Source organism: Kryptolebias marmoratus, linkage group LG20, assembly GCF_001649575.2.
Source record: "Kryptolebias marmoratus isolate JLee-2015 linkage group LG20, ASM164957v2, whole genome shotgun sequence".
Taxonomy (NCBI): domain Eukaryota; kingdom Metazoa; phylum Chordata; class Actinopteri; order Cyprinodontiformes; family Rivulidae; genus Kryptolebias; species Kryptolebias marmoratus.
In genome coordinates, this window is record NC_051449.1 from 12,997,900 (window position 1) to 13,008,160 (window position 10,261).

A 10,261-nucleotide genomic window follows, 5' to 3' on the forward strand; every position below is an offset into this window, starting at 1 on the left:
GGCTCGACGTAACAGCAGCAACTCGAGCACATTGCTGCCACCTATATGTCAAGAGGACAAATAACACCTTTTCTGTTCAAATTGCCAACCCGCCACAGTGGCGTTTGTGTTGATCAAATTCACCCGCCACTTAAAATATTTACCCGCATTTGGCCAGTGGGGGGTGCTAATTTCCACCCCTGCACGTGACATCGCTTGTTTACTTCATTAATTAAAAAGAGCATGTGTGGACTTTGTAAAGGGTTTGATATAACACAAAAACACATATCCTTTAGAGCAGAAGGCCTAGCATCCCATCTCCTGATACACAAATATCTGAAGGCCCTGTCTGTGACTTTGGCCCCTCTCTGATTTGATCTTGCTCTCATTTAATTCTGCACAAGCAGCACTGTGCCAACGCAAGTCTTTTCATTTGACCCCTGCAGCATGTAACCACACTAAGTGGTGTGACCTCAGATGTTATCTGCTGACAGACTAGTTTTAAAGGAGGTGACGACTGAAGACATCAGTTTTAGTCCTGTTCACATCTTGTACTTTTTTCTCGTTCGAGGAAAATGTAGGCTGACTTAACCTAAATATATTTTTTGAGCGTTAAGGATGTCAGCCTTTACAACTTGGTATGTTTTTTTGTTGTTTTTTGGGGGGGCCTACCAAGATGTGATTGTGGCACCATCTAATGTTCAGATATTGACAAGGTGCTCATTTGCTCTTACATCTTTTGTTTTCGCAGAAATAGTGAGAGCAATGACTCATGTAATCAACCAAGGGATGGCTATGTACTGGGGGACATCTCGCTGGTCCGCCATGGAGATCATGGTAAGTGATCGCAAAGCAAATAAATATCATACAAGCGAGGATTATTACCAGAAAAAAGCCACTGGACATTTGTTAGTTTTTTGTTGATCCATGTGATTATATTGTGGGTGTTTATATGAATCCTGTGGAATGCATTCAGAGCAAATTTTGCTCTCTAGATCAGCCCTGAAGGAATGTTTAAGTGACATGTATAAAAGCAAGAGTTAATTAAGCATAATGTTTCTGCGTCATAATATCTCCTCACCTAATTAGCTGCCAAATGATTCCCAAATACTGAACAAAAATAAATAAATTGTGCAGAAAAAAAAAAAACGCCTTCAGAAATAAATTTAATATTCATATGATCCCTTTTTGTCTCATTACATTTATCTCGTTACAATAAATATGCCAAGTCTTTTTTATACATTAGAAGGTGGCACTGAATCCAATTAAAGTGAATGGAAAACAGGCCGATGTGCTGAAAGATTGTGCAGCAGAGGGGAAAAGCTAAAAGTCATTAAACATAAAGGTCAGCGTTGCATGTTGCCTTATCTCATGAACATTCTCCACCATTCTCACAATCCCCTTCTCGCCATTTAATTAGGAAGCGTATTCTGTGGCCAGGCAGTTTAATCTGATTCCTCCGGTGTGCGAGCAGGCCGAGTATCATTTCTTCCAGAGGGAGAAAGTGGAAACTCAGCTTCCAGAGATCTACCACAAAATAGGTAGGTGTGCTGTAACTTTCTGTCCTGCTGTCAGAATGAATCATCTGAGATTTTTCAGAGGTCATTGTCTCGTCACAGGCGTTGGTGTGGTCTCTTGGTCTCCTCTGGCCTGCGGGATTATCACCGGAAAGTATGAAAACGGCATCCCAGAATCCTCCAGGGCCGCCATGAAGGTAGAGGCTGAATCTCCTGAAACCACCTCAGTTATAGTTATTTTACTTTTGTCCAGTTTTAGGTGTAATTCTGATTATGCTTATTTGACTGCTTCCCCAGCCCTACCAGTGGTTGAGGGAGAAGATAACGAGCGAGGATGGGAAAAAGCAGCAGGCCAAACTTAAAGAACTCACTCACATCGCAGAAAAACTCAGCTGTACTTTGCCACAGTTAGCCATAGGTAAATGACAGCTGACGAAAGCAGCTCTGCCTCGGCGTTTATTTCTGTCAAAACTAATTTCTGCTTCCTGACATGAAGTCACAACTTGAATTGTTTGCTGCAATAAACGTCTTTCTGCCTTGACATCTTAATTATACCTCTGAAAGCACTGCTCTCCCTGACTTTTAGCCTGGTGCTTGAGGAACGAGGGAGTGAGCTCCGTGCTTCTCGGGGCCTCGAATCCAAGCCAGCTAACAGAAAACCTGGGAGCCATTCAGGTACAGTTTCAAACCTTTTTTACTTCTGTGCAATCATTTCATTTACTTGTCTTGTCACCCAGCATTTTGGCCATGTGACGATGTGCTCTTTCTTTGTTCTGCACATTTCAGGTGATTCCAAAGATCACAGCAGGTATTGCCTCCGAACTGGATCATATACTTGGCAACCGCCCACACAGTAAAAGGGACTACCACCATTAGGATGGACCCATCTTAGTAAACTATGCTCAAAAAGCTTTTCAAAGCTCACTCGTCACAGCCATGGCACCATAAGTGCGATCCCAGAGTTGCGTGTGTGTGGAGGACTGTGTGATTGTGCTTGGCTCTTTCAACTCAATAATGTGAAGCGAGCTACTTGACGCAAAGCATGCTATTGCAGCCAGCCACTGGACTAAACAAAATTCGGAGGATCCAGTAACACAGTTTGTGTGAAAACCTCTTCCACAACCAAGTTTCAGAAGGTGCTGAACCACAAACTCGACAAAGCAAAAGATCATAATATCGTAATATGTGAATAAGGCTGTCAGTGCATGTTGAGAAAACGTTAGAGGAACCTATTACCACCAAGCATCTCACTAAGCTTATGACACGACCATAAGTCTCCAACAAAGTGATGCTCTCATTGAAACGGACCTAATATTCGAGAAATTTATTTTGTTTCATGTCTGTGGTGTGTTAAAAATAATAAGAAATAATCTTTTTTTAACTAAATTGCAGCTCACAATGTTTTTTGCTGATAACATGAGAACTAGTTTAACGAAAATTATTCAAAATGTCTGTAATGACTGTTACATTTATTTCCTTAATGAACAACTATGTCAAAGTGAGTTTCATGTCTCCTTATGTTGTATTTTTTTCACTTATGCAACAGCACTACAGAGTGTATTTTCCTACTGTGCCCTTTCAACCCATTTTAATTTGTGCCCTGCCAGACGTTCTGTCAGTGGGGATTGTATCTGATTCATTTCATTTCAGTCTGTGTGGTGGACAGAACAATGTCTCAGTGAAGATGGGTCGATGATCCTCCTACGGAGAAGCTATTGAAATAAAGCCATGCAGTTAATGAAGGGAGTCAGTAAAAAAATTATAAAAAAAATAAAAATAAAAAAAGAACACCATATGGACCCCTGCAGTAATTGCACCTGGAACATGCAGAGTTTTTCCCAACTTCTCCCAGATGGCAGTTTTATGTAATGGGATTATCTTTGTTATGTTCTGTTTGCTCAAACATGCATTACGGTGTCGTTCATTAAATTTGTACATCAAGATTAAAAGAGAATATAAATCTAACATTAGATGTTTTACACAATGATATTGTTGTTTTCTTCTAATGTCATGGATGCATTTCTTTTTGATCTTGATTTTTTGATCTAGTAAAATAAATTAAATGATCTAACATAAGCAGAACATAAGCAGAGTTATTTGCTTGAATTGATGGTGAAATGCGAGGAAAAAGTTTCTTGCTGTTTGTTTTCGGAATTAGATGTCTTTTGAATTACAGTAATTAATATGTGAACACAGCATTTAAAAATTTTAAGTGCATAGCTAAGCTTAGAAGATCTTTTTAATTTATGAATTTGTTTATTTATTTGATTATTTTAATATGTAGTTCTTTTTGATTTTGTTGGGCATTTTGTAGGAGCGTTTCCATGGAAACGGGGGCGGGCGTTTCCGGTTAATTATCCAATGAAATTTTCTTTGTGAGGAACAGTAAAATTTGATTGGCTAAAAAGAACAGGGTGCTTTTTTTGGTGGCCGAAGCCCGCCGGTTACAAAATAATACTACTGAATAAGTGCACAGAAACAAAAGCGGCAGCAATAATAATGAGGTTTGCCGTTCAGTTCGAACGGTCAGGAAATTGTGCTAACGCTACGTTAACGCAGACCCATTGAATTGAAGCTAGTAAAAAAGACCTTGCTACTTTAAAGACGAACAGAACCGAGCGGGTGTGTTTGAAGTAGCGTTAGCAGTAAAGTTAGCAGCCTGAAGATAGCTCATGGGAGACGTTACCAGGTCAACTAACGTCAACTGAAACTCTGCCTGCTGTCTGTCCTAACAAGAAAATACAAACTGTGCACTAGCTGAGGTAGGTGTACCTTTAAACTAGACCCAAGGAACTTTGTGGTTAAACATGTTTCCGTTTGCTTAAAAAAATGTCTCAATTATATCAGTCCCAGATGATAAAACGTAATGTCGCTGTCGACTGCTGTGCAAACTGTGGCAAAGCTAAACACCAGGGAACAAAGAAGGACCTTTTGCGCGCTGCCTGAATCCTCCCGTGATCTTCTGGAAGATGACTTCAACCTGAACAAATCTTACCCATGCACCCATAAACCAAAGTACAAGAAGAGCCTCTTTGACTTGCAGCGTCGTCGTGATTATTCCGATTCTATGACGGGTAAGGATGCAAGTTTTGTTTGTTTGTTTGTATGCAAATTTCCATGATGTAATCTTTAACTTTATTTCCAGCAAACACACTAATTATGTCAATTAGTTTGTTCATTTATTTTTCTGTCAAAACTACCTCAAAAAAGACATCATTTGGGGTTAATGAAGACTAAAATTGTTCTGTTTGTGCGCTAACTATGGGGATGGCAGTGGGGTCATATTTGCCTGTAGGTGAACATCTTGACGTTTGCGGCTCCACAAGAAGGAACCACCAGCTTGGTCGCATACTTCCTGGCTCCCAAGTTTCTGCGCACTTCCTGCCACAGCCATCCGCTGCATCAGAGGCAGAGGGTGGTTTTCTCAGTCTTTTTATTTCTGAAAATATTTGTCCGCTCCGACATCCAACTGCCCTTAACCCAAACAAAGCTGTTCTTACCGTCTCCCCTAAAACCAGCGAGGTATGCGCTTAGCAGTACTGGTTATTAGTACTTCAGGCGTAGTGATTATCCATTTGAAACATATCCTTTTCACGCTTCATTTAGATACTGTCAGCAAATGAGCAAGCAAGCAAGCTGTTCGAGTGCTCTGCTAAAGAGCTGATTGGAAAGAAGCTTTCTTCAGTGTTAAAGAAAACCAGTCAAGTCCTGGAAGAAGCACTGGAAGAAGATTATCCTCTGGCAGATGGAACTGTTGCAGCTGTTTCTGGAAAAGTGGTATGAAATAAACCGAGCTGCTTGCTTGTTCTCTATAAATGCAGTTCAGTCACACTGCTAGTCGGTTAAATGTCTGTAATTCATCACACACCTAATTTTTGTGTATATTTAAAAAGGGTGTTTTGTATTTTCATCGGCTGTTTTGTTTTTTTGCAAGGTGGACGCTGTGACATTATCTGGAGAGGTGCCGGTATCACTGTGTACGCACATGCAGTCTCAAAATGACGACAGCTGCCTTGTCTTGCTGGAAAGTGTAGAGCGGATATCTGCCTTTTTGTCTTTTTCGCAAGATGTAAGTGCGCCGTCATCTAACAGTCCTCACAGCTCAATGTTCCCCTGCTTTTTCAATGTTGAATTTACGTTGAATATGTACGTTTCATGTCATTTTCAGGGCTCCATCCTAAACTGTGACTGGGCACTAGCTCATTTCCATGGATATCATAACCCCCAGGACTTAAAAGGAGTATCTGTCAGGGAGTTAATTCCCTCATTACAAATTCCTCTCTATGGTCATGCTTTGCCTAAAGTAAGCACACTGTACCGTTTCACTCACAACAGATATTTAGGCTTTAACCTTTTGCTTTGCATTTTCTGTTTGCCCACGTGCTTCACAGATGTTCAAGAAGGACGCTCTTTTTCTTTTAAGCTTGTGCACCGTGTAATTCTGTCATCTCTGATTTTGCATTCTCTTTTTCTTCTTGTTTTATATTCCAGACTTTGAGGGTTCAGAGAGTGCATGGGAAAAGCCGAGGAGGTGCATCAGTCCCACTCTGTGTGAAACTTCAGGGGGCAGCTCTGTGTGGAAAACCACAACACAAAAACAGTAACTATGGTTGCACCTTCACAAAAGACAACTTGCAAATGAAGAACACAAAAAAGAAAAAGCTCCTCTCATGTCCCCAGAGAGCCAGAGAGGACCTTCAAATCCTGAGAGCCTTGAAGAAACTCGCAGTAAAAACCTGTGAATAGGCTTTTTTGTAAATTGACACCGATTTCTATGAAATTTTAAACACGCCAAACAATATATTGAGAAGAGAAGTCAATAATCCACTATACTGCTCCATGTATTATGGAAGCCCTCTAAAACACTGCATCATAGAACTCCAGACCTGATATTTAAACAGTGGAGGGGATAAAATTTAAAGAATTGTTTAGTTAAAAGAGAAATTAGTTACAATATGGATGTAGGTTTCTCAGATGGTTGACAAGATTTAGAATAATTAGAAAGAGAAAATACCTTTTTTATTATTATTAGTAGTTTAGGGCTTCATAGTTTCCCAAATAGTAACATCAAATATGCTAAATTTTAAGTTTGTATAATACAGTCCATAATTTAAAGAGGGACTAGGGGCCACTTAACAGATCAGAGAAGTAGAAACCTCTGATAGTGCCATTCAACGTGGTAACTAATCCAGCAAGCTGAACTTGCTTCAACTCAATTTTCACAGAATCCAACGTGGACAACATCGTCCATTCACCCAGCCCAGCCCTGGAATACTCTGGCACGGTCTGGGTGTTTGCTCCTACGAGCAGCCTTCTCCTCCTACGTCCGAACGGCTCCATCGTCAGCATCCACGACCACCTGGCCCTCACTCTGTTTGGGTACAGCAGGGACGAGCTACTGGGGAAGGTTAGCCACGCTGACCGGCCGAACAAGGCTGCTCGGTCCGAGGGATCGAGCCAGCCCTCAGATTCTCAACCGCTGCTTTTCATTGACAGAATATCACTTTCCTGATGCCTGGGTTCTTTGGATGGGTGTCCGACTCCGACCACAAGAGCAACCCAGTTTCTGATTCTCATGTAGAGGCGGGCAAAAGTCCAGCTGCATCCAAAATATTTGGAGTTTCAGGTGAGCATCTTCTCCTTTTGTCATAGAAAATGTTGTAAGACAATGCACAATACATAACCTGCAGCTGGAGTTTTTGTGTGAACAATGTTCATGTGAATATACAGGGTATCACTTTTGTTGCCGGTGGTTTACACATTAATGGCTGTATATTGAGTTATTTTAAGGGAAGAATAAATTTACAGTTATATAAGCTGCACACAGACTACTTTTCATTGTGTCAAAGTGTCATTTTGTCAGTGTTGTCCCATGAAAAGATATACTTAAAAATATGTGCAGGAATGTGAGGGGTGTATTCACTTTTGTGATACACTGTAATTTGTGTATAAAGTGATTTATCACATCTTGTATTTTATATATACAAACAAAAAAATTATATATTAATATTAATTAATTAATTTTATATATATATATAAAATTATATATATATATATTTTGTTTTGTTTTAGTCACCTCAGCAGTTTCTCATTTTAATTTAATTTTAATTTGTAAAGCAGTATTATTTAATTACATGGTGTAGAGTTTAGTTCTTTTCTTCCTTATCCTAACCCTAGACCCTTCCTCCCTGGTGGCTGGAGACATGGCCATGGTGCAGCAGGCTATCCTGGGACGGACCTCATCAGGAAGAGGCAGGATCTTCACCGGAACCAGCACCAGGCTGGAGAAGCAGGGCAGCGCTCTGTCTACCCTTTCTCTTCCTGCCGTCACCTCCACACATTTGGTCATGTAAGTTAACGAGCACCATGTGCTTTGCTTTTTAAATGAAAGGTGGATGTTTGTTTTTATTTTTGCCAGAACTCATTGGGTTTATTTTCCCCCAGAGTAACAAACTTCCTTAATGTTACTGTGTGTCTGACTAGCAGCTACCAGACTAAATTTTAAACACAAGACCGTTTTGTTTTCTCTTAAACACTAAAATGGGGAAATGCTGCAGCATCAAGCCAGCGTCTAAAAGCACTACACTGAATGCATATTTAATGTGTTTTTGCAGTGAATCTGGACACTGAGCAGCACCATTGTCAAACCTGATATCCACTCTGCCTGTTTCTCTGCCATTTTAACCCACTCTTGGCACTGCTTATTTTTGTTTTGGCTCACACTGATAATTTGAACCAGAGCTGTTTCACCGTTTCAACCTGAAATCAAAATGATGTCACCATTGTATCAGATTTTGAGAGAATGCGATTTTAATTTAAAAGTCTACAATTAAAATGTATTCTATTTTGCCATCTGTTGGGCAAATAATGCCACTGCTAATTAAGTATTAAAAGTTATTATTTATAATATAGTGATTTTATACCATTAAGACAGTTTGGACGCTTAGTGATTCAGTGGAAAGTCATTATGGCTTTAAAAGAGTACATGTGTTTTTAGTGTGGAAGCACTTTAAGGTTCAGTATGTCCAAAAATACCTTGGTTTAACTGAAAAGTTATATATTTTTTTTTAATACGAGTATCTTTGTACTTTTAAAAATATATTCCAGGAGGCTTTTAGAGTCCCCCTTACATTTCCATGAATGATAAATATAGTAGGGATGATCTAATAGTATTTTATTTGGTATTAACCTTCTTTATCTTAAGCTTTTTATCCCTGCATAGATAACCCTCAGCTTTCATATTTGACTCTGCTTAATAAGCAGCTGGATTAAAACATCCACCTTCTCCTCAGGGCTAACGATACCACAGAGCTGATTGAGGAGGCAGCTCATGCAGCTCCCCGCAGTAGCCAGGTGGATGGCGCAGATTCCACTCAGGCACTCCTCAAGACATTTGCCTGGGTGGAGCCTCCAGATGAAGACACCTGCTGCGTGGTTTCCACTGAACCGTCCCTCCATGCCAGAGACGAGCAGCTGGGCAGTGTGGCTCCGAAAAATAACGCACCTGCTACCAAGATTATGCCCGGTGGGAGTTTGAGCTTTATTGCCTTTCCCCTTTTTAAATGAGTTTCTAGTTGTTCGACTTAAGCATTCATGAAAATAAATAACAACAGCTTTTAGTGAGGTTCTATTAAGTATTTTCCACCCTTATTTGTTGTCCTTTTGTAGACACTTCTGCTCAGAATGGCAGGGATGTTAACAAGGCGGCCTGCAACTGTACTGATTTAGGAAAAGAGCATCGCTCGTGTGCCTCTGTGCTCCAAGACTCCAGCTTTGAGGTCATCTCAATGGAGAGCAGGTGAGGGGATACAGTTTCCACTGCCTGGCTCCCGTGGAGTCCTAAAAGCCTCTAACATGGCAGGCTTAAGACGAGATGGAAAACGTCAAACCTTCTTCAGCAACGTTCACATTTTTCCCCATTAATATCGCCCGGTTGTGCTAACCTTAAAAAGATTTCTAACAGGTCTATTGAAACTCATTTTCTCAGATTGTCCTTCCCTGGCATCTGTGAACGGTTTGCTGGTCAGAATGGTCCTGATCCGACCCAAGCAGAGGACTCGGCAAGTTGTTTCCTGGACATCAACAGCGATGGAGATGTAATTACCCGGGCACTGGATGAGCTCGACCTGAGCGGAAGTGTCGAGCTGCTTAGCGCCGGAGGGTATAACAATGACAATAACCCCTCCATGATATCCTGTGATACAGCTGAACTCCTACGAACACCCTCCCCTGATGTAGCAGAGTCTGCCCATGAGTCCTCTGAGACGCCTCACCCTTCTGTGGAGGCACAGAATAACTCAGCTCAGGAGCAGGATCAATGGGCTGCTCTCTCTGTTATTCATAAAGCTAAGAGCCAGGAGAGCTCAGTACAAGTGAATGGCGGTATTCAATCACTGAACGACATCCCCGCCACATCAACACCTAAGAAACAAAAGGTGAACGGACGCATCCCGACCTCAAGCACCACACAGGTATCTGAAGGACGATTTGAAGGAAGTGGCTACCACAGAGACAGCACGAGAGTAGGTCGGTAATAAAATGTTTAATGTTGGTCTGTTTTTTTTTTGTTTTGTTTTATTTATATATATATAAAAATTCCCTTCTCACCCTCCGCGGGTGGTCTTTGTTTCATCCTCTGAGCTCGGGTCCTCTACCAGAGGCCTGGGAGCTTGAGGGTTCTGCGCAGTATCTTGGCTGTGCCTAGAACTGCACATTTCTGGACTGAGATGTCTGATGTTGTTCCTGGGATCTGTTGTAGCCACTGC

General features: G+C 41.0%; 2 protein-coding genes across 4 annotated transcripts in view; both read left to right on the forward strand.

The window, feature by feature from the left end:
• kcnab1b (potassium voltage-gated channel, shaker-related subfamily, beta member 1 b) overlaps positions 1-3,267 on the forward strand; it is a 38,926-nt gene extending 35,659 nt beyond the window's left edge. For all 3 annotated transcript variants that reach the window (XM_017422339.3, XM_017422338.3, XM_017422337.3), the window contains 6 exons: positions 731-816; positions 1,400-1,520; positions 1,599-1,693; positions 1,794-1,914; positions 2,083-2,171; positions 2,283-3,267. In XM_017422339.3, coding sequence (XP_017277828.2) covers positions 731-816; positions 1,400-1,520; positions 1,599-1,693; positions 1,794-1,914; positions 2,083-2,171; positions 2,283-2,372 — 602 coding nt within the window. In that variant the 3' untranslated portion in view covers positions 2,373-3,267. The remainder of the gene's footprint in view (positions 1-730; positions 817-1,399; positions 1,521-1,598; positions 1,694-1,793; positions 1,915-2,082; positions 2,172-2,282) is intronic.
• A 665-nt stretch (positions 3,268-3,932) lies between these two features.
• pask (PAS domain containing serine/threonine kinase) overlaps positions 3,933-10,261 on the forward strand; it is an 11,663-nt gene continuing 5,334 nt past the window's right edge. Inside the window, exons 1-13 of the mRNA XM_017422130.3 lie at positions 3,933-4,258; positions 4,344-4,570; positions 4,771-5,018; positions 5,103-5,273; positions 5,431-5,565; positions 5,665-5,799; positions 5,988-6,096; positions 6,722-6,903; positions 6,993-7,122; positions 7,674-7,845; positions 8,789-9,021; positions 9,165-9,294; positions 9,484-10,022. Of these exons, the coding sequence (XP_017277619.1) occupies positions 4,363-4,570; positions 4,771-5,018; positions 5,103-5,273; positions 5,431-5,565; positions 5,665-5,799; positions 5,988-6,096; positions 6,722-6,903; positions 6,993-7,122; positions 7,674-7,845; positions 8,789-9,021; positions 9,165-9,294; positions 9,484-10,022 (2,392 nt within the window). The 5' untranslated portion in view covers positions 3,933-4,258; positions 4,344-4,362. The remainder of the gene's footprint in view (positions 4,259-4,343; positions 4,571-4,770; positions 5,019-5,102; positions 5,274-5,430; positions 5,566-5,664; positions 5,800-5,987; positions 6,097-6,721; positions 6,904-6,992; positions 7,123-7,673; positions 7,846-8,788; positions 9,022-9,164; positions 9,295-9,483; positions 10,023-10,261) is intronic.